At 42.1% G+C, this 23,577-nt stretch overlaps 1 protein-coding gene across 4 annotated transcripts in view; it reads right to left on the reverse strand.

The window, feature by feature from the left end:
- The window catches only part of PHYHIPL (phytanoyl-CoA 2-hydroxylase interacting protein like), a 123,220-nt gene that overhangs the window by 35,492 nt on the left and 64,151 nt on the right, over positions 1-23,577 (reverse strand). Inside the window, exon 1 of one of the 4 annotated variants that reach the window (XM_082052656.1) lies at positions 4,171-4,440. The exons of 1 other annotated variant lie outside the window; for it this stretch is intronic. In XM_082052656.1, coding sequence (XP_081908782.1) covers positions 4,171-4,276 — 106 coding nt within the window. In that variant the 5' untranslated portion in view covers positions 4,277-4,440. Of the gene's footprint in view, positions 1-1,454; positions 1,531-3,373; positions 3,427-4,170; positions 4,441-23,577 lie in introns of those variants that run through there. 2 more of the 4 variants (XM_082052658.1, XM_082052659.1) reach the window with 2 other exon arrangements.

A 23,577-nucleotide genomic window follows, 5' to 3' on the forward strand; every position in this document is an offset into this window, starting at 1 on the left:
AGGTGCTACCATTTGAGCTAAGGGACCAACCATCAACCGTACCAGACTACCAACCTTCACAAAAATCAGCACTGAAAATGGATGTCACACTTTGTCAGTGGATTTCAGACCTCTTTGCTGGCAAATGAACAAGGAGAATTTGGTATCCTGGGCTTATGTGTGGCTTTGAAAGATGCCACATGCTGATACTCACTAACCTTTCTCCGACTGCCACACCAAAACACAGCCACTTCTGCCCTGTGCTGCTTCTGCTTCCCAGTCACACTTCAGAAGTGCTGTTCTTCATTCCTCAGGTTGTCTTTTGAGTCCCAGACTTTTTGCCCAGCAAGTCCTAGTTCCATTCCTTTACTCCTAACCTCTATGGTCAAAACCATCCAGTTCCACCTTGCACATTCTTGTACTTTCTGTCTCTGCAGACACGCCTCCAGGTTTACTCTTAATAGTTTCCCAGTCCTCATTCTGTCCTCATTCATACAATTCATCTCATCTCGGTGAACGCTCCCTCATCTTTTTTCCCAGTTTTACTCCCCTAGGCATCCTGCCTGAACTTGGACTACCTCCCTTGCTCCTCCATCTTTTTCTCCTATTCTTATTCAGGGTCATTTTCCCCACTTCTTTCTTCCCATTCAATCTAATCCTCACAAGCATCCCCAGCTTCTAAGTCTTTCCATACTGCCTCAGTCTCTATTACCACCAAGCCCATATGCCTTCTGGGCCAGTTTTCTTGCCCCTCTCCCCAGACCATGTCTCCCAAGTTCCAACATCGTCACTGAAGGTTTGTTACTCTGCTTTTCTCCTTTCTGCATTTTGATAGGTGTCTTCTGCCGCCCAGTTGTCCATGCCAAGCACAAGAGCAGGGGAAGTGGATGCCAGCGTCACTGCTCTCACACTGGCAGGACCCAGCAGCCCAAGTGCAGTCTCTGTAGGGGGAGCGCTGCCCAGCCACAGTGTGTAGCTCCAGGAAACAGAGCTGCTAAAATCTAAGAGAGTTGTAGCAAGTCTGTGAAAAGTACAGTTTTTTCAAAGGCTTGTGATTTTCTGAACTTAGATATACTTTAATAGAACTGGCCTGCTCAGGACAAAAAGGGCATCCGCCTGCTAAAGGTTGAATCCCTAGGTAGGGCTAACACAAATTTTATGGAAAGGTCACCAGAATTTTTAGCACAGATTAAACATTCTTTCCTGATCTAAGTTTAGAGTAAAATGGCTACAATGTTGAAATATGGCAAAGTAACAAACTATGCCCTTTTTCCTATACACAAAGTGAGTTCAGCAGAGCTCTAAGGAACTACATCTTAGACTGTGCAACAGAATAATACTGAGCTGCGCTAGTATACCCACCTAAAATAATAAGAAAAAATAATGCAAGATAGATTTGTAAATAACAGAGAAGGCTAAAAATAAGAGCTTATAATTTGCTTTATAATGTTGCATTCATTTTAAAATAATCTTACCAGGTGTTTTTATTGAAAAAAAAAAAAATCTCCAAAATGTATCATTTGTTTTGATTTGATATCTATAAGTTTTCTTAATGGTCCTGATTCATTAAAAGAGATGAAGATGTTTGCAAAACAACAGTGAAAAGAAAAATTAAAAACACAGAAAAAAAATCTAAAAAGGTATGAGCTGTTGTTATATTATTAATTGCTCACTCCAGTTTCGGGATTTCTGGCTCCCACATATACCTCCATAGGAGAAATAACCCAGTTTTCTGACTACTAAATGTATCGCTAGTAATTCCCTTATCTTAGAAAACGAGAAAAAATATTTGGTATCTGCATAAATATTCCATTATTGCTTATGTTTATACTGCAGCATTGACTGCAATTCCAAACTAAGCGTGCTGCAGAATTTATCATAGTTGGATATATGATGCTGTAATTGTATTGGTTGCTTTTACAGCTACAACAGCTTAGAGATCAAGGACACTTTCAAAATGTGAAAATCTAACATTTTTAATTCACTATGGCTTATATATTGGTATTTACCACAAAACTTTGATTAACTTCAGTGATGCCAACATATCACCTTAACAGCTATGTGCTTTACAGCAAAGATATTCTAAAATAAATTGTAAGTATTGATAATATAAATGCACTAACTAATCCCATGTATGCTATTCGGGATGTAAACATGTTGCATGTACATTTGCAAGCCTGCCTAGAGGATTAATGCCCTAACATTTGCTTGCTTGGTTTTTGTTCCCATTAAAACAGGCTTTTTGATACATAAGTGCCACCTGTAGGAAATACTGAAGTATGCTCAAGTGCAGTCTTGTGCCAAATTAGGCACTGAGTTGCTTATTGGTACGTGACAAATATAGGTGCCTCCTTCAGAAATTCAACCATCTATCGTAGGAAGGGATGACCCTATATGATAGTGGCTTACTTGATGAGATTAGTTTGTAAAACCAGATCTACAAGAAAGTTGTTGTGTTCCAGTGAAGCATATACTACATTTTCCAATTTGCTTGTCTGTATGACACTATTCCATAGAAACTGAGCAGTCCTTAACTAGTCTGTTGAGCCAAGTAGAGTCTGCAATGATTAACGTGGAGTACTTCACTATAATTACTCAGAGTAGACTAATACGAAGGATTGCATGACTTATCTATTTTCATTTATCTCTACTATTAATAAAAAAGAAATAGACATGAAAATTGCCTTAACAAAAAAACAGTCTAGCCTCCACTACTACAAACATAGTCCAAGTTCTCTAGGCAGTGAGTTAGATATGAGTGGGCAGACATGAATATTGTATCTTAATTTGAACAAAAAAAAAAAAAAAATCAAAGCATTTTCAATGCAATGTTAAAAATAACTACTGAAAAGACTTTTCAATGTCTTGTCAATTTCTTGTATATTTTAAGAAAAATAAAGAGCTTACAAAAATCCAGCATTTCAAACACCGAGTGTGCCCAGGTCAAAAGAGTGAACTATTTCTTCACAACTAATTTGTAAAAACCTGAGAAAACCAGACTGACCATCACCTATAACAGTTATGCTCCAAAAATACACTCACAACAAGGAAATTGTTTCATTAATTCAACTATACCATCCACTAACACAATATCTCCCCTCCACAGTATATTTACCAGGTAAAATACATTCCACAACCAAAGCACATTTTGCATCCAAAAATGAGAAGTGATTTTTGATAATACTATATCAAATGAGAAGATGAGAATAAGCCAGTGGATGAGCACAAATTACGTGCCACTGTACAAGAAAATATTTTTCATTGTCTATCAGTTTTGTCTGTTTAGTTTTATTACTCACGGTTGTGCATAAATGGTATCACCCTCTCCTACCACAGTCAGCTTTCAGTGTTGTTTTAAGCACATAAATTTGTTATGGCTGCCCCTCACCACCACCTTCCGTTTATCTGGTTGCTTCCACCAGGTGATCCTTCATCTCCACACCAAACTCCAGCAGCTGGAGGCTCTGGCTGTGCCCTCCTGAGGAAGGGCTGCCACCCTCCAGGTCACTGCCCCCCTAGGTCACTGCTGCCCCCTCCACGGCGCGCCCGAGCCCGCCGCCGGGGCGGTGCTGTCCGCGGTGCTGAACCGCGGGGCCCGCCGGCCCCGCCGCCTCCCCCCGAGCCACGGGCTCGGTCAACTCCCCGCCTTATCGCTCGTACGAGCCACCGGCACCAAGTTTCGCCGTTAGCCCGCGCCAGCCAGCAGATTTGTCTGTGTATTTTAAGCATAGGAACTGCCCTACCATACAAAGGAGTTTGGAGATCACGGATAACAAAAAAAAAAACAAAACACACCAGGGTCACTACCCTGTTCCTAGATTCGGACTCTCTGCGGCGCCTGCTCTAGTTCTCTTCATCGCCTCTCCCAGAATCAACCCCGGCGTCCATTCCTGGCAGGGGCAGGGTTGTGCAGCAGGCTCGCCCAGGGGTAAACGCACTGCAACGCAAAGCATGGCTTAGGGAGCGGCGGGTTTCCCTCCCTTCCCTCCAGCAAGGTGCAAGCTTCTCTTTTTTTTCTTTTGTTCTCAATGGCAGGAAGGTGGCGGCGGGAGGGGTGGGGAACACTTGCACCTACAAATACAGGGGGAATAACAAAGGACCATACGCCGCGGGGATTAATTTGCATTAGCATCCATGAGGGCAACAGCATCTTGCGTCTGCAGGGATTAGCCCTGCCGAGCCCGGACTTACCGTCCCTATCGCAGAGCTGAATCGCCTCCAGGCTCAGGTTCTTGATCACCTCCTCGCAGGGGCTCGTGGGGCTGCTCATGGTGTGCGCCAGGCGCGGAGCCTCCATCGCGCCCCTCGCCGCTCCCTGCTCTGGCGCCGCCGGGGGCTCTGGGGCTGGGGCTGGCCGGGCTCCGCGGCGGGCGGGCGGGCGGTGCAGAGCCGCGCGGCAGCGCTTCCCGGCGCTTCGCGGCGCCGCCCGGCTCGGCTGGGCTCGGCTCGGCTGGGCTCGGCGGAGGCGGGAGCGGATTTGTCACCGCAGTGAGGCGGGGAGGGGGCAGCAGAGAGGCGCGCGCTCATCGCACCCCAGGCTCCGCGTTTAAAGGGGCCGCCGCCGCCGCGTCAAAACGGAGGTTCGGACGGCTCCCCTCCCCCACTCCTCCTTATGTAACCGCGGCGGCGACGAGCGGCTCCTGCCCGCCACCGGCGGCCTCGCCAGCCGCCTGACCTCCCTTTTCCCCGGCCCCGCCAGCCGCCTCGCTCGGCCCTTCCCCTCACAGCCCGCAGGTCCCTGGGGACGCGGCGACCGTTGGTAACGGCCGGTGCGAGGCTCCCCGGTGGGCACCGGCACCTCCCGGGCACGCACAGCCCCGCCGGGCCGGCACCGGCACCTCCCGGGCACGCACAGCCCCGCCGGGCCGGCACCGGACCCACCGGAGGTCCCGGGGATTTAAAACGCACCGGCTGAGGCGGCGCTGGGAATCGTCCCTGCAAACAGCCGGCCTGCACGTTTCATTTCGAGGGGTTCTCGCCACCTGAGGGGAGCCGCATCAACGCAAAACCCCCAACACCCCACGGTTATTGATCTTCCCCAGCACACAGTGCACCACAAACACAAATCGCACTGAACTGCAAGGGCTGCGTGCATTCAACATTGCTCCTTCAATTATGCAGGAATTTGAATAAATATTATCCTTTGTTAAACTGATAAAAGAAGAAAAGCTGGCAGAAGGTTAGGGGTGGCAGGACAGGGTACAGGAAAGAGTTGCTCCTGGATACCTGCCCTGCACCCTTCCCTCCTGCTCTTTTCATGGGAACGAGAAAGAACCTGCAGTGTAACAATGCTATTCCTACCAGTCTTTTGTGAAAAATTATTTTTATATATATATATATATATTTAAGCAGAGAGAAACAATTCCATCTCAGTTAACCATTTCAGTTCAGGAACAAGAACAGGGCCAGAAAATGTCAATAAAGAGCAACAGAAGAATAACCTAACACTTGTGCAGCACTGCAGGGCTGGCAGGTGCGACAGCTCAGCTGCCTCCTCACCTCAGCTCTGTGGGGCTAATGGAGGAGCAGCCTTGGGGCTGTGGAAGCGCTGCACTTGCTCCACTTTACAGACTGACTTGGGGATCAAGCTCATCGTGCTTGGATGGGATCACCAGGCTACAGACAAAGTGGTTTCAGCCCATTTCCTGCTGCAAATCACAATAAGCGTTGACGGTACCTTTGTTGATTCACTAAACCAAAATGGGCAACATTTGGCCATCCATTTTGAGACATCAGCACTGACTGCTTTGAGAAACACTGGTTCATTGCACAGTGATCCCTGACAAAGCTTGAGGCAGTGTTTCTTGGCCAGGATTACATGGCAGCAAGTCCAGAGTGCTCCTAAAGCTCCCATTTCCCATTTTCGAGTCTCAAGAGCCACCCAGTCTCCTACCACGTCCTCACTGAGCTGGCGTGATAGCAAGCTCCACACATAGCCAGATGTTTGTCGCTCAGGGATGGCTGCCCGCTGGATTTTGGGATTATTCTGTTCTCTGTGATGGTTTCTAGGGACACTAATCTGAGGGAACTGAGCTCTGGCATTACCTTTCACAAAGCCACTGCCAAGTGTTGCTGCCTGGGAGAAACAAACAGATTTTAGGAGCCCTGACTCCTACAGCACCTTCAAAGATCTGTAATGCAGCATGGGGAGAAACTGCAACGCTGACCACCCTTTCTGCATCATCTCCTCTTTGCCTCCTCCCTTCCTTGCTCACCTTCTCTTTGTCTTTCTGTCATTTTTCCACAACTAAAGGAAAATGTGTGCAGAGCGGACAGGCAGAGGAGAAATTGAATGAGTGGGAAGGAAACCTAAAGGAAAAGAAAATTAAAAGGAAGTGATAACAAACAGGGAGGGAGAGTGTGAGTCAATGGGGAGGTGGGAAGGCAGAGGAATATATGAATGAATGTGCAGACAGAATGAGGACAAATGTAGAGTCTGCGAGGGAAGAAATGAAAGAGGATGAGACTGCATTCATCAGGTTTTAATTTTGGCTCTGACAAGCATTCATTTCTTGCACAGAAGCAAAACCTTTCTCCTCGATATTGCAACTGTTCGTAGCACACAGTCACCTCCTACGTAAGACTGGAAAATGTCTGTCTCTGAAGCCAGTGTATTTAGTCTCTCAGCCTCATGTTCCACATTCATTCCTTTCCACAATGTGGCAGACACTTCAGCAGCTCACACAATCTTGTTACTTCCTTGCTACAACATTATATAAAGTCCATTTGAAACAGACCTTGTTCTTGAATACTGAGAGAATTCCCAATTTTTTTTCTGCCTCTATTTTATACATCTTTCTCTCCTCTACTTTTTATTCTATGCAACTGAAATCAGGTTTTATAGAACGGGTGGATTTTGCATAGCTCTTTGAAGGCAGACAGCTTTGGGGGTGTTCCAGTTCTTCCAAGACCTCTCATTTCTCAGCTGCCTTTTAGCAATAACCCCAGGCTGAGCTATATCTATTTATCTCCCCACACCATTACACTTTCATTATTTTTTTTAAGAAAAGACTGGTTATTCTACAAATACTGGCAGACTTCAGTGAAAGAGTAGAGCAGAGAAACCTTTTTCCATAGCTCTACTTTTCTGAAGCATGAAACAAGCTGGACCTGCCTGAGACAGCATTTTGCAGAGTCACACTTCAGACTTCATGCTTCCCTCAGCCAATCACTACTCCCATCACCTGGGCTGGGTCTCAACATTTTTTAAAGCTCAAATTACTCCCAGATGCAATTCCATCATGCAATCATTCTGCGGTGAATTTAGTCGTAGGTATTTCAGTTCCAAAGCACACCACAGCCTCTTGGTGTTTTTCTTACCCGAAAGAACTGTACTCTGCTTGTCTTAACAAGGAATAGCATGTCTGAGGCAGAAGTTACTTTTGTGCCAAAGGACGACAGAGTATCAGCATATACTCAGAAAGTTTATTCTGTGATGGATTATCCCTGACAGTGTTTAGCAAAAAAAGTCACATATCACTAATAGGGGTAAACATTATGTAAAGGGAAGTCAGCCAATGGCAGCACAACATCAGAGACAAGACAGCGTCATGTGTTTAGAACTGCAAAAGCTTGCAAAGAATTTGCCACAACCGCAGCCTTTAGCACTTTCAATGTTAAATAGAGTATTACCAATTTCTGTAGTTCAACAAGAGTGGCTCTATTATTATTATAACCTCACATAAGGCGAGAGAAAGGGCGTTTTTCTAGCATGATACATGTACCAGGAGACATGAGCTGTGACACACAGCCATTGCCTGGCCAGGTTCAACAGTGCCTTAGCCTGACATTCACAGCCCCCAGGTAGGTCACCAGGATCTTGCTGCAGGGCTGCCACTTCACAGGAAACAGGCACAGACAGACAGAGACACATGTGGCTTCTTTCCTAAAACCCACAACCTCATTCAACCCATAAAAGTGAGAGGAAAAGGTGCTGCGTGCTCCTCTCCTCCCCACAAACAAACCCACACACCATTACAAAGTTCTTTCCCACCTGTGCTGTGCTTCATTTTGGGAAAACTGTTCCACAGCAGCAGAATACAGCACAGAGCTGTAAGGCAACCCCATTCTTCCTGTTTGAAAACACTTTTGTATTTCACACTAGCAGGTTTTTATTTGCAAGTTATAAAAGAAAGCTCCTTTCTCAGACTTCAACAAAACTCAAAGTTCCAGCTCTTGCTTCCCACTTGGGAATAAAATAGACTTGTGTTATTGCTCAGTGGACTGTGCAAGCAGAAGGCAGAAAGGCTACAGACACAGTTTTCAGGAAAGAAAAACAAGCAAGGAAATAAAGATGGCTTTTTTTTTTTTTTTCCTACTAATATGGCACTTTTGAGGACAACAGAAAATATGAAAGGACAGATAGATGGAAGGGTCAAAATCAGCATCCAGCATTTTGGCTCAGTCCTAAAAGGAGCATTGACTAAGCTTAGCAACTAACTCCTGAAGTTTCATGGAAAAAAAATGCTTTGCAATTTCACAGTCATTCTTTGTCTTCAGTGGACATGTCAGTGCTTCAAGCGTGCAAAGGCACTTACTTGCAAAGGGTTGCACGCAAGATATTACTGAAACACCATAGGACCGAAGTAAAATTCACACATGGGTGACAGAAAGACAGAAATAAGATTTAGGATCCTAAGTGAAGGCTGTGACTGTGTACAGTTAATGTGCAGTGCGACACAGCTTCATTTTCTATGCGGAGACAGACATTGCTGTGTGACAATTTAGAGCTCTAGGCACAGGATCTCTGTGGGAACCTCTGTGGTTTTTTGTTTGTTTGTGGGGGCTTTTTATGTTGTTAGTTTTTCAGATAGCAAAGCAAGAGCCTCCTCAAATGCTCAAACAAGAAGGATGATGGTACTGGTCCCCCCTTTTTTTTCCCAGGAAAATCTGAGGAAGAGCAGCAGTGCTTACTCTTACCTCGGGAGTGAGTCTTCCTCCCACTCTCTGCAAAGGTAAGAACTGCAGCCAGGCACCCTGGCACTGAGACTAGCAGCGAGGCCACAGCTCTCTTGGAGAGGGGTCTGTCTGCTATTTTCTGCTTTGATGTAGCTCATGATGCTGGGAAGCCCTCACTATTTTCAGAAACTGTCTGGTGAGATGTATGTAGTTCATACATCTCAAAATGTCTCTCCTTCCCTCTTAAGAAGAATTCATTTCAGCAATTGCATTCAGTTCATGCATTCAAGCTTTTATTGCAAGGCTGTAAAGCATACTTTAAAACATCAAAGATATAATTGGCCATAAAGCATACTTTAAAACATCAAAGATACAATTCTGAGGTAATCTTGTGACTTCTGATGCCAGGGGACCTACTCATGAATCTGTAGGTTTTGGTATAGTATGATGTGAAAATGGCTTCTGTATGGGGAAAAGCCAGGTTGCTACTGACAATCTGTGAAAAAGGCAACCAAGGGGATATGCGATGGAAATTCACTAAAGCATGAGTAGCACAAACAGGGTAGCCAAAGTCTGATTATTTGACAAGTCTCCCTGTACAAGAGCGTGTCAAATGCAGTTAATAGCAACCAGCTTCAAAACAAGCAGAAGGAGGTGGTATTAGAAACGGTGTTAGACTTGTAAGGCCAAAGGATAGTGTCGATGCTAAAAGTTTGCATTGGTTCAAGAAGAGGCTAGAAAAGTTCACAGAAAAGAAATCCTCTAGAGCTACTAATTCAGAGTCCCCAATCTGAAAACAATACTAGAGCCTGGGGAAGAGTTACTGAGGACTGTTACATGTGCTTGTCCTGCTCTTCATCTTCTGCAAACACCCATTTTCAGCTACTGCTAAAGAGACTATACTGGGCCTGGCAGGTCTTCAGTCTGATCCAGCACAGTCAATGTGAATTGAAATGCCCTGGTATGTAACCTTCATCCTTGGCACCGACCACCATGCTGTCCTCATTCATCATAAACACTTCAGAGGCTGGAGCCCTCCAACTGTACCATCTGGGTTAGCAACTCCCAACCTACTGTGAGCAAAGCAAACAATTAAAAAGAAATGTTCCTCTCGGATAAGCAGAAATATATCAAGCAAATTATCATTTCATTAATGCTGTTTATGCTGCTGCTTTCCAAATTTCAATTTTCTGATCAGCTTTATAAAGCCTGAATAAGCATTTAAGAAAGACAAATTCTTTCACATGCAAAAATAATGTACTTGTGGCTTCATAAAATTTATTTGTTGCCTGATAGGCACAAAGTGCTGTTAATACTTAGCATTATCATGTATTAATTTGCTTTTCTTTTAAGTTTAGCCTCAGTTTATTAGATCGATAGTATCCCCAGAGAACAACTCATTCTTCTTACTTTAGTATCGTTTTCACTTTCAATTAGTGCTTTATCCTCCAGATATTGGGCCATATCTTGACCTTTAAAGGATACTACTGACTGCTTGTCCTTGACAATGCTGACTGCTATTCAGATTTGCTTTCTCTCTGCAGTTCACTGGCCAGCCTGTGGTACCTTTTAGTGAATTTTAGCCCAAGCTGACTTGTTTTGGTAAGTTCCTTAAGTTATTATGTGACAGAACATCAAATGCCTTTGTAAAGTCTTGATGCTATTCTGTACTCTACTAATCTTCTGGCTTCATCTTAAAAAGAAGTAGAGCGATAAATGTTTTAATTGTCTAGCTTAGTTTACTGTCATACACCTGTGTCATATCTGGGTCTCTATTTGCTTCTGTGTGAATACCTTTTCCCCTTCTGCTTTAGTATTTATACTATTTATTTCAATTTGGAGCCATGCCCATAAGACAATAGTTTCCATAGTTACTCTTAATTCAATTTTTAAAGACTTGTGACATGCTGACACTTTATTAGTCTCCTGATACTTCATAAATTCTCTATGGGTTTTTTTAGCCACCAATTGTTCCATCAGTTCTATAAATACCCAAAGGGACACCTCCAATGCATTTGTTCAAGTGATGATATTCATTATGTATTTCTTAGTTACTTTTTCCCCGCAGATCACAATTACATCAATGATTTCTTAACCAAGGCATTATTCAAAGTTTAATCCCTTTTCCAATAAACTTAATGGCAAAAGCCCAATTAGTTTTAGTGGGAATAAGAACTGGTCTCAAAATTTATCTCCATATTACAAATTAATTACAATTAATATTTTCTTGGTCAAGCCATTTTGTGTTACTGTGCCTTCAGGACTCATAGTCTCTTCATATTACATTTAAGCTCTTGGCAGCTGTTTCAATGTATCCTCATGCTGTCCCTGTTTTCTCATGTGCACTAAACTTGGAATATAAAAGCCTGTTTTAGTGGCCCTCCAGTTTTTTGTTTCCAATGCAGTTTGTGTTTTACTTTTACTTGCTTAAGTAGCCCACAGTGACCCATTTTCTCCTCAGTGTTTCCCATTTTCATTGGAACAAGACACATTTCTGTTGGCTTCCCATTACAGTATCTTCTGGAGTCTTTCCTACTGCCCTTTCCCTTTCCACAAAGGCTTTTCTTAAACTCTCTTAACTAATCCTGTGCATCACATTTTCCTCATAATACTACATAATTTTGCTGGATCATGTCAGAACTCTTCAAAGACAGCCAAGAAAGAGGTACAGTTCAGTAAGCTGTAAAGTTAATAAAGAAAGTCTGACTAGTTCCTCAATGTCATCTAATGATCTCGTTTTCTTATAACTACAGAGCTTTAAGCTTTTTGCATAAGCACAGAAGATAGTCATTCCAGATTATTGTTGCTGCCTGCCAGCTTTTGTACCATCAAGATCTACTCTGACCAAGGTGACATGACAAGACAGGAAAGACTCCCTTATCTTATCCCCCTCTGCTACCAGGAACACAGCTAATTAACTACTAAGGAAACAGAAAGAAAATTATGTTAAATGAATGAGAGGAGGAACACCCAGACATTCCCTCTCCTTGGCTCAAAGCCTGGATTTGTAGGATACTAGTCTTAAATTTCACTAACTTGCCTCATAGTCACTACAAGCTCTTATACTGTCTTTCAGATATACAATTATTTAAATATGTGACCCACTATTAGAATTGAACAAGGAAATACATTAGAAATGGCAGTTAAGTGCTGCATTTTACATGTTTTTACTCTGGTAGGAATTGCATGCCCACTTAGCACCCACATACAGGCAGATTAGAGAGAGTACACAAACAGACAACAAAGTGATGGTTAGTTTATAGCACCATTTTGTTAATAACATCCACAAGCATTTTAATTAAACCATGTTCTGCTCTGAAAGATATCATATCACCGTTACTTGTGTTCTGAATACATGGCAGCCCTGCAGTATGTTATTTATTGATATTATAGCAATCCTTACAGATTTCCAGTTGCTGTATGTATGCAGTACCACGGTGTTTAAATTCAGTGGAGGAATTGTGGCATTCTGTGAGCCTTGAAAATCAGCCCTGACCCCAAAATCTCCTGGTGACCGATTCCCTGCTCCTGGTTCTTAAACCAGGCTGCACAGGAGGATACTTGCAAAGGCCACCTTTAGCCTAAGGAGCTTATTTGCCTTAGGATCTTTCCACAGCCAGTGGGGAGTGGTAAAATCCTCAGCAGAAAGTCTCAGTGGGAGCTCATTGTAGGTGCTCTGAGTTGCCCCAGAGGAAATGCATTATTTTGATTCTACAGGAAGCTGTGGGAAAAAAGCATCCTGAGAAGCACCCTCTGTGAAGGCCTCCTAAATTGTTCTTATATGTTTGCAACAGCCGTCTCTGATAATCTGAAATAAATTGTCAGATGGGAAATGAGAAGAGCAAACAAATCCAGGACAAGTCTCTCTCCTAGCCAGGCTTACAGTAGCCCCTCACCTCCTTGTCCGAAGTTCAGAGGGTTTAATCTGCACATGCTCACAGGGACAGGGCTGGCAGGCAGAACAAGCCGTCATTTACCCGGCACAGCTGGTGCCTTGTGACCGGGGTCTGACAGTGGCTCCCGTGTGATGGAACACAGGTCTGTTTTCAGACTTGTCTGATCGCTGCTTATCTATGACCTGCCAAACTCGCACCAGAAGCCCATCATCTGTAAATTATTTTTCTCCAATTTCCTCTTTTTCTTCCGTGCTAACTGCTAACTTGATATCTTACCTGAGCTTTTTTAAAAAATCAAATTTACTAGAGTTATTTCTCTATTTTTTTCCTTTTATTACCAGTATATTTCTTCTTCATTCTCTTGGTTCTTATTTTTCTCTGTTTTTAGTCTAACCTTACCCACTCCCATCTGCCTCAATGCCAGATTCTGACTGATATATCTCCATATAAATTCAGTTTAGCCACTGACAGTACTCTTTTAGGTTTGACCACATGACATCCACCTGGTCATTTCTGGGGGGGGGAAGGGGAAATCAGATAGAGAATAGCAAAAAAATTGCTTTCTATGTTGAAGTGGTTGATTTTATTTAGTGAAATTAAATTTTCTGGTGTATTGTCCTTAGCATTACTATTTACAGTAGCTGCGACTAGACAAGGAAGCTGTCTTCATGGATTTTATCAGTCTCATAATGTATTCCTTGTCATGCTGTGGAAATATGAATTTGTGTATGTAAGTGACAGAAAAGTTTCAGATGCAGATCCAGAAGAGCAACAAAAGTAATGGTATAAGATGGAGCTGTACAGAGTTTTGTATTTTAAATGCTAGTCATCTAGATTAGTCCTACTATTCTACATGGGTAATAGTTACACTACTACAGTTTATTTCCTTACGTTTTTAGAACAGTCTCTAGCCTTTTAAACATAATTTATAGCTGTAGCTCCATCAATTTAATTTAGAGGTTGCACCAGCCTAATTATACCCACGTCTACTGTGATATAGCTAAAGCAATACAAAAACTGAGCACAAACCTCTCTTAATTTCTGTGTACTACTAAACAGCTCCTGGCAGGAATGAATTAGCCCTGGTATTAAGAAAGTACTGAAACCCATGTGTATTTTTGGACGAGAGCCAAATGTTCATTTATGGCAAAAACTCTAGAAACTTATTACTACATGTGTGGTTACATTCATAAAATTTGTTCAAGTGAAGTTATTCAGAAAAGGCAGATATGACACAGAGTGAGGTTGAGGAGAGATTGAAAACTGAAATTCTTTAGCACCGACCAAGGACTGTTCACATTTGCCTAATAGTGCAATAGAAATGAGTGCCAGTGGCACTAAATTATATCCAAGTCCTCCATTCTCTGCACAGAGTTTGAGGCCTAAGCAAAAATGCTCCATGACCACTTTTTCATCATCTACCCTGTGGTTTTGTTATTTTGTGGAGTAGAGTAATATATTACTGTAAACTAGGGGGAGCAAATGAAGTATAAATCAAAGCTAAGACTGAGAGTTAATGAGATTAGCAGCTATCAGACCCATAGGCTATCTATAGCCTGACCACTAAGTCTTATGCCCTCAGGAGTTAATAACCGGGCTATTCCAAACACCAAAAATGCACACGACTGGCCTCTGTCTGAATTGCAAGCAAACCTTCCTACTTCCAGCACAGAGTGGTGATGGCTGATAAAAATGTGACAGCAAATAATTCCGGGAGAAAACACAAGAAGGTGCTCCAAGATGTTTTCAGGGCTTCTTCCCATGCTTGGGAGCAATAACCAACACAATAACAAATGAAACGCACGTTGGGAAGCCCTGCTGTGAAAGCAGAGGTTTGTCCCCCCGCTCCTCTCAACAGGTATTTGAAAACTCACATCTTAAATAAAACTTGCAAAAAATCAACTAAAAATATGAGCAGTAAAGATGATGGCTAATGTGCAGAAAACCAAGCTATCTGTGTCTTGGTTTTATTTTGGTGCACACTGCTTCAGCATTTGAAACCATAACATCTAGAACTTACGAGAACAGTTGTTATCAGCAAGCATTATTAAATAGCAGACAGTTTGGACAAAGGTGCTCACTCCCAATGTATTGCTGTTTAGCTGCAGAAGGCAACTGCCTGGGAGATGCCAGGAGTGTCAATACAGACATAGGAGCAAGCAGTGGGATTACACTACAGTTGGTTTAGGGTTTTCAGCACTCGTTAAAATGACTGCCTGACAGCACTATCTAAATGGAAATATTATGCAAGTTTTATGCAAACTGTGAATTCATCTTGGAGAAAAACCTCCTTCCTGTATCTTACTGGGAAAAACACATTGTGGACAAATATATTCAGATTGAAATAGATCATGCAACCAGTTTTAGAGAGAACATATGGTCTTATCCCTATTGTCTCATTTTGGATCTCTCCACCCTCTCTAGGCATGGTGGTCTGAGCTCTCCATACTGTCAAACTCGCAGTGACCTCAACAGAAAATCGTTCATCTCAAACTAGAGCTGAGCAGAGCAGCCAGCTGCCTCTCCTTCAGCCAGTTGTTCCCAAACTGAGGTTGCAATCCCTCGTGCAGCTGCAAGACAGGCAACGGAGAGTGGCGTCAGTTCTCCAGCCTATTATGTGGTAGCTCCACAGCCTGTGGGAGCAAAAGCTTTGCTACAGCAATGATCGTGGGTATCTTCTTTCATTTCTTTTAAATTGTTTTCTCTTCTTACTCCCCCTCAACTAGCCATGGGGTATTATTAGTGCTTGATCCATCTGAACCCTAAGGCAAAGTTTTCAGCACTGGGCACACTCCTGCCGAGAGAGTTTTGTATGAATTATAAAGTCAGGGCATTGAACTAGTACATCAATTCCCTTCCCGCAGGCTGTCTTCATGAACACTTATTCATCTTGAAATGGTGGTATGCTAAGAAGTCGCTTAAGCTCTTAAGCTTCCCTGATCTCATGTCACAACTTCAAGAACAACCAAAAGGGAGGAGGAGAATGCTCGGAAAAGCATAAAACCAAAAACCGTAGTCAGTAACATTTCTGTTGCTGCAACTGCTGTTAAATAAAGAGATCACTCCATGCACAGATAAAGCATAACAGCATAATCTGCTATATGGCTCATAACAAACTTCGATTCAGTCCAACATTTTTGTCACCAAAAGATTATTGCTGTGGTCTCCTCCTTGTTTTGGGAAAGTAGACAAGCAGATAAAAAGCCCCTCTGCATGCACTCTTCTAGAGACTGTGGAGGAGGAGAAGCAAAGAGAGCCCTTTGTGGGAGAACTGTTGGCTATTTCTGGCAAACAGAACATTGTTCTGACAGAGACACATCTTTTTTTTTTTTTTTTTCCCTATCATTTTGTTTATCAGTATCAGTAGCCTTTACAAAAGCACTCTTATATTTCATAGGCAGAATTACCACATGAACGCTAGATTTTGGCTTCCAAAAAGGCTAAGCAACACATTTCTTACAGCCTTAAATCATGTCTTCCAGGTTTGCTGGGGATCAGAGGGGTTTTTGCAGGGAAGCAACTAAGAGCACTTGTAATGTTCTACCTGCTAACTAAAGAGCAGACAAACAGTAGCAGGCTGGGCTGCAGCTGCGGGCACACCGTGCTTGCTGTGCCTCATTTCAGAAGTATAACACTGCTTCCCTCTCTCAAGCCCTCTGCCACAAGCACACAGGAGCACGGGAGCAGCTGAGCAGTCCGGATGCCAAGCACTGTCTGCAGGCTCTGCAGCAGCCTGTGCTCAGCAGCGCTTCTCACAGAAAAGGAGGAGGCAGGTTCCTCTCAAGCTTTGTGTGAGGGCGGGGGAAGGAAGGGGAGAGGAAGCCGCTTTCCATACTCTTTGCCCTCTCATGGGAGATAAGCAGAGGAAGCCAGATTTGGGAAAACGTATGAACATGAGACCATGGCAGGTTGTCCCCTTCCACACAACACAGCAATTGCAGAGTGCTGTCAGAGCCACAACACCAGCCCTTGATGTTGACTTCACATGTTTGGGAAAGTGGTCAAGATGGAGGCACAAGAACCCATCTGCACTCTGATGCTGCATGTTCCCTTCCAGGGGCACAGTGGCTGGGACAGCCAAAGAAGCACACACAGGACAGTGGTGCTGTCAAAACCTCTCTGCCCTTCTCCTCAAAGTGCTTTCTCCTGCTCACTTTCCTTGCTTACCAGTGGCTTCCAGGGGAAAAGAGAAAAAGGAAGAACAACAAGGGGCAAATTTAACTTGCCATTTCCTGATATGACACAGCAGTGCTGCAGCTGTCAGCAAGCCTCATGCTTGGTCATGCTTCTCTCCAAGAAGACACACAGAGAAACCACAAGTCCTAAGAGTGAAAAGACTTCCACATGACACATCCATCCTGAGTGGCAGGAGGCTGGTGGAGAGAATGGACTCCACACATTTCCATCATTCTGAGGCAGGTTATCAATTGTTTGAGGACCTGTCCAGGTCAAGTTATATTCTATTTACAGAGCTGCATAATGACTGTTGATGACATCTGCCCACAACTGGCAGCAAGCATTGATGAGTACTATAAACAACCAGTTTCCAAATGTACAGCCACGTGTCTCCTTTCTGCTTTAGGCGGCTGATAAAGATCCATTGATGGTAGTTGCTGTTTAATATTGTAAATGATTTTGGAGATTACAGTCTTCTCTTATGTAATCTCCTTATGTAAGGACTGAGAAAGAAAACATGTAATGAGCATAATTTGAACAGCAAACAAGCAGGGGATCTGCATCTCAACACAGCTATTGCCATCTTTGAAGTCTTTTCTGAGTATCCAAAGCTAATGAAAAGCCAACAGAAATAAAACTCACCCTCTTTTAAATATACACGAGAAACTTAAATGGGAGTTGTATCTTACTACAGAATCTTGTGTGGTAATCCACTCCCTGGTATTTAGCTAATGAGATATTCATGGAATGAAATGGGAGGTAACTAAGCAAGTAAATTCTAACACTAAGCAAAACCAAACCAAAACTGAATGAAAAACTCCAAAACCTGGAGCTTACAGATTGCGAATGGGTTGTTCCTGGGGCAGGTTCAGGTTGGAGAAAAACAAGTTGTTCTTCCTAACCAGCTCTCACCTGGTGACACACGATGTCTGACATTTTTTCACACCGATTTATAAAACCATGCTGTGCTACTCCCTTCACGGTCTCCCCATGTGCTGTGCCAGCAGCTCCTGCTGTAAGTGTATTGCTTGTGGCTCCTAAGGAAGAGTGCATTCATTCATTATTGCTCATTCCTCGTAACTCATGCTTGTAGTAGAGAAAGACAGAGGGAATGACTTAAAATGTTTAAAAACTTGATGGCAGGGAGAGGAGAACATAAAACAAAAGATAAATGAAACAAAGCAAGAGTAGCAGAATAGATGGAAAATATGGAGACACTCTTTTGCCCTCTTCATTCATATTTATTACTGTCTGCTCTGTTCCCTTTGTTATCTTCCATTGCTATATTATGTGTCATACTGTAAGCTTTAAGAACATCGTGCTCAGATAAAATGGCAAAGAGCCAACATATGCAAGACCTGAACATGCCAGAGATATTAACAATGTTCATGGGTGGAGGCTGTTTGTAGCACTGTGAGAATACCTCAGCAAGTTCCATACATACAGAAAAAAGGTCAAAATCAGGAGGTCTATGCTGTCTTTCTTTCTGAGGATAAGGTATAGAAGGGTCACAGATTTGCAAAACTCAGTAAGTGATGGAGATTCTTCACTGCTTTCAGATGAGATTTAAATTAGTTCTTAGGAGAGCTCAGAAATACTCGAAAAAATCCACCAGCATTTGCTCAATTTTTTTTATTAATTTAGTTCAGCTGTGTTCAGTTCTTTCTATGTTTGTCCTTCATATACATTCTAATGAATGAATTTGCTGGTGATGAGACTGACAGAGACTGAAATCATTATGCAAATTATTCAGTGAAGGATTTGGAATAATGCATTGGTAAAGACTGGATTCTTAAAGATAGAAGCAACTAAAGAAATTTCTTGTTTGCCTTGTCACTACAGTAGTTATAAACAAAAACACACATATCTGTGTTTGTTTGTTGTTGTTTTTTCCCCCTCTATTCAAAAAGCTGTAATTCTGAAAACAGTTAACATTGAAATGCCTTTCATACTGGACTTTATCAGCCTCTCAAGCGGAAAACACAGTTTAAACATACATATTTTATCAAAAACTTGTCCATTTTTTTTTCTTTTCGCATTTTTTTTTCTTTAAAATGCAAAACATTAGTTGATGCGCATTTCCTTTGCAGCAAGACCAGGGACAAACTCATGGAGAAAAGGGTTAAAGTTCCTAACACTAGCTCCATTTACAATGAAATATCACAGGCAGAACAAATCCAAACACGGTACTCACACCTGTCCTCTCTTAAACCCTGCAAATAGCTCTGAACTATGAGATAGAATGTCCAAAAAGATGGAAAGTAAGAAGAAAAAAAAATACAAACTAGAGGAAGATACACTGGATGTTCTTGTTTTATGGGGGGAAAACAGTAATAACATATTGTTTATCTGACTAGATTCAGTTAGTTAAGAAAATGAGACTTCCCCATGTTTATTACTGAATTACTAAATGTGAGCAGAGGTGTTACCAGAGCGGCTGATGACGTTACAGCCCGACCCAAGTCTCTGGCCCTGCTGCTGCACACACCAGTGCTGGGAGTTTTCTGCTCTGCTGGCCTGTGCCCAGCAAGTGAATCTGTTTGTGTCTCTCACTGGTGCTTTATATACAACCGAGTTCATTATACTTCAGACAGACTCCTTGGACAGTTCTGGAGACTTGGAAACCCCTGGCGTGCAGATACATACTCGACTGAAATTTCTTAAATCAAGTGTTCTTTGTGGAGCAGATACAAAAAAAAAACAAGGCAGAGTTTTTAAAGTAATTTGCTATCGTCACACTAAGAAACAGAGACACGGGGAATTTCAAGAAGCTAACTTTCTGCTCAAAGATATCTTTTCTATTAACAGTTTTCTTTAAACTATCTCTGCAATTTTTATAATGTTCTTACAGTGCTCCTCCTTCTTCCGCTTGCTGTGTTTTCCATCAGGAGCAGTAAGTTTGCTGTCTGGATCTCTTCATTCACTGTGACATTAGGTACTTAAGCCTAAGGCGCCAATGTCTTTCAAAAGGTTGTACGGGGTTGCAACGCTTTGGTTCTGAAGAAGAAATGCATCCAGGCACTGAATTCTGAACTTCTACTATTTCTTGACCTATGCTGACAATTTGCACTCTTTTTTCTTCCACTCCTTCTAGGAGGGAGACATTCAGTTATCCAAATATTTCTTTTGGATGCAAATATAGCTTAGTTGCAAAAATAACTGAACATATATGAAGGACAAACCTTATTTATAACTGCTCTGTTCCATATGTGATTGATTGCCTCCAGTAAGGATACTCAAGCATAGCCAAGCTATTTGTGTTGGAGGCAGTGGCTGCAGAACTGTATCATTTGGCAGTCACCAGATAGGTGGGCTTTCTTAGTTCTCCTCTGTACGTGCTCCAGAAGACATTATTATTTTAAAAGTCATTAATACTGCTTATTACAATTCTGAAGTAACAGTTTTCCTCTGCTTCTGCAAATTTTTTGCTTTGTCTTCTGAACTGAAGCCATCGTTTTCCTTCTCCTCCTCTCAACCCCGTTTTGCCAGGTTGCCTTTGTAACATAGCATATGTAATAGAAATAATTTCTATTTATATATTACACCTATATATGTGCCAAGTAAGGAATAGAGGGTGAGGAAAAGTATAAGGATAAAATATCTCTTATGAGGTCCCCTAAGACCTCCACTTCTGTGCACTCAAGAGGGGAATGCAGCTCCCATGCTTTGGCTTGATAGTGATCATACCACCATGGGCTGGAGGAGCACAACCTATGAGCAAGAGGGCAAAAACCAGTCGTGCAATTTAGATACAAATGCTGATTACGGAAGTCACTCTATCTTTTTACAGAGAAGCACAGGGAATATCCTGTCATTGCATGTTTCTATACTGACCTAAACATGTACTCCAGCAGCCGCTGCAGAAACCCACTCCTTGAGTAGGATGATAAGGAGGACCTGTGTAACTGCAGGAATACTTCTGCTCCTCTACAGCTTCAAGAATAGTTGTCTGCCATATGTACTGTATACGAGCGCTCATTTTAATTAAGGTCTAATCTCCTCAGTCTCTACACTAATCCCTGGTTCTCTTTTGTAATATTTCCACAGACAACCCTGGGGTATTTTCTGGTGTTGCAAAAGTCTTAACTTTGCTGGGTTTGGTCTGCTTTGACAGGCTCCTGTGTATCCATCTTCAGCTCTTATTTTCTGACAAAAATCTGCTAAATGTGTGAGGCAGAAAAAAACCACCAGTGTTTGAGCATTAGCTGGATGAGAATGGCAATTTGTGGATTTGAGGAACAGCAAAGGTGCTGCTAGAGTGTGTAAGTGGGCAGCTGGCACAGTAGCTTTTGCCAACATTTGCGTCAACGTGGGAGTACAGCAATATGGTAGCTGTTAACATTGTACTCAATAAATATCTCATCATATGTGAAGAAACGACTAGCCTTTTGGAGGAAAAAGCTGAGTATTCTCTGCACCCGCAGCAGGATTTCATTTGAAATCCCAGCAAATGTCAGCAGGCCTTTGTGGATGCTTAAATACTGTACAAATAAAATAGTTTTCTTGAAATCTTTTGTATAGGTAAATAGTGAAATAATTCACAAATTCAATTATCCAGAGAAAAATAGTGTAATGCTCAACATGGCACTTTTTTCAGCTGACCCAAGTCTTAAGGAAAACACAGGCTTGCTGTTGTCAAGTGCACGTGACAATTTTTGTTACTACGAGACTCTATGTGCTATATGGAGTAAAATAGAATAGCCGATTTTCAGTTAGAAGGGACCTACAATGATCATCTAGTTCAACTGCCTGACCACTTCAGGGCTGACCAAAAGTTAAAGCATGTTATTAAGCATCATTATTATTATTAAGCATTGTCTGAACTTCTCAAACGCTAACAGGCTTGGGGCATCGACCACCTCTGCAGAAAGCCTATTCCAGTGTCTGACCACCCTCTCAGTAAAGAAATCCTTCCTAATGTCCAGTGTAAACCTCCCCTGGTGCAGCTTTGATCTGTATGTGCACCCATAAAAGGGAAGCACTTAAGTTATTTACAACTTTGTTGTTGTTGTTCCTGTTAGAAATAGGACAGACATTAAAATTATTGTTTTAAGACTACAGAAATAGTTTCTGTTTCACATGAATTGATACATTTCATAGCTGTTGGAGTTATACAACCAAGACAATATTGTAGATAAAAATGGCACTAAAGCCTCAGTGGGGTATGTTTCTACAACTATTTCTTGCCATGCAGTTTCCTCCTGGGGATCTCTTACAACGCTTACACAAAGAATCACTACATTCTACTATTAGGCAAAAAAAAATATCTGGTGTTAGGTTTCTGTGTTCTAGTCATTCTGTTTTCATGTTGCCATGACATTTCTCTCTATGAGGAGTGTGCCTACAGTTCTTTCTCCATCTTCTTCAAAGGGCCTTCTTTCTGTGCCTTGGTCCACCACTGCTACCCTTCTGAGCATCATTCCTACACAGCTACTGATTTTCGATAACTGCCAGAGCCCAATGCCCTGTAATTTGTGCTGTGTATGTTCCCTTAGAAAAAAATGTTCTCTATAATAAAAATTTATCATGATGTCAACAACTGAAACATCACCATTTTAAAGAGCCCAAACCACAGATATTTTCAAGACATTTTGTCTGTGGAGTTTCAAAAAGGTTGATTTCCAGACACAAATAGCAAGAAACACAGAACTGGAGCAAACTCAAAATATACACTATAACAACTTGCCTTTAGATTTAGTAAGTTGATATAAATCATTCTTTGTTTTTAGGACCTCAGAAAATAGCCTAAGCTAATCAATTCCTCATTTTTATTTCTTTCTTCATTATCCACTAGTATCTTGTTGCTAGCATGGACATGAACTGCAGAATAAGCATGAGGAATTCTAAAATAAAAACAAAAAAATCTCCTATCCTATCACTATTAAAACTAGCTGGCTACTCAGGTAAATAATATTTTCCATTCAATAGTAATGGTGCTTATCCACTCTCCAAAACAGCTTCCACATGAGGATTCTACCCACAGAACATCACCCATGTTTTTATTTTTACATTCACGAAAATCATATGCTGTCTTTTATGAAAGAATTTGGGAAAGTGGTGGAGGAAAAAATGACAGTACTATTTTAAACTAAAATTACTTAATAAAGTGCTTCTGCTACTATCATGGACAAAAGTGCTCTTATATGCATAGGAAATCAGCTTTTGTAGTTTCACATGCAAATAGGAGAAGGGCCATTTACACCTTCTTACTGAAAAGTTAAAGACTTGCACATTCACAGAATCACAGAATCGACTGGGTTGGAAAAGACCTCAGAGATCATCGAGTCCAACCCTTGGACTCGACAAATTCCCTAACAAATATTTTCAATAAGCTTCAGTAGTGTAGCTATTTACATTGATCACTATCATCACTTGCATAAAAAAAGAAAATACTTTCTCCACCTTAACCCTTAATCCTAAAAGCTTGAAATGTCTGTCTGCAGAGAAATATCAAACTGCAACATTCCCTCACACCAAAACCGAAAGACAGAATTTAATATATTGAATGAAAATTAAGATCCTGAAAGGTTGCTCTGGAAAGTGAGATATCAGCAGACTGATTTTAGCAGCAGGCAGCCAGGAAAGACCATGGCAGAGGTGGGTCTAATTTTTTACTACCGGTGTGCAG

This window comes from Streptopelia decaocto, assembly GCF_964273445.1.
Source record: "Streptopelia decaocto genome assembly, chromosome: 5".
In the NCBI taxonomy this organism is placed as follows: Eukaryota; Metazoa; Chordata; class Aves; order Columbiformes; family Columbidae; genus Streptopelia; species Streptopelia decaocto.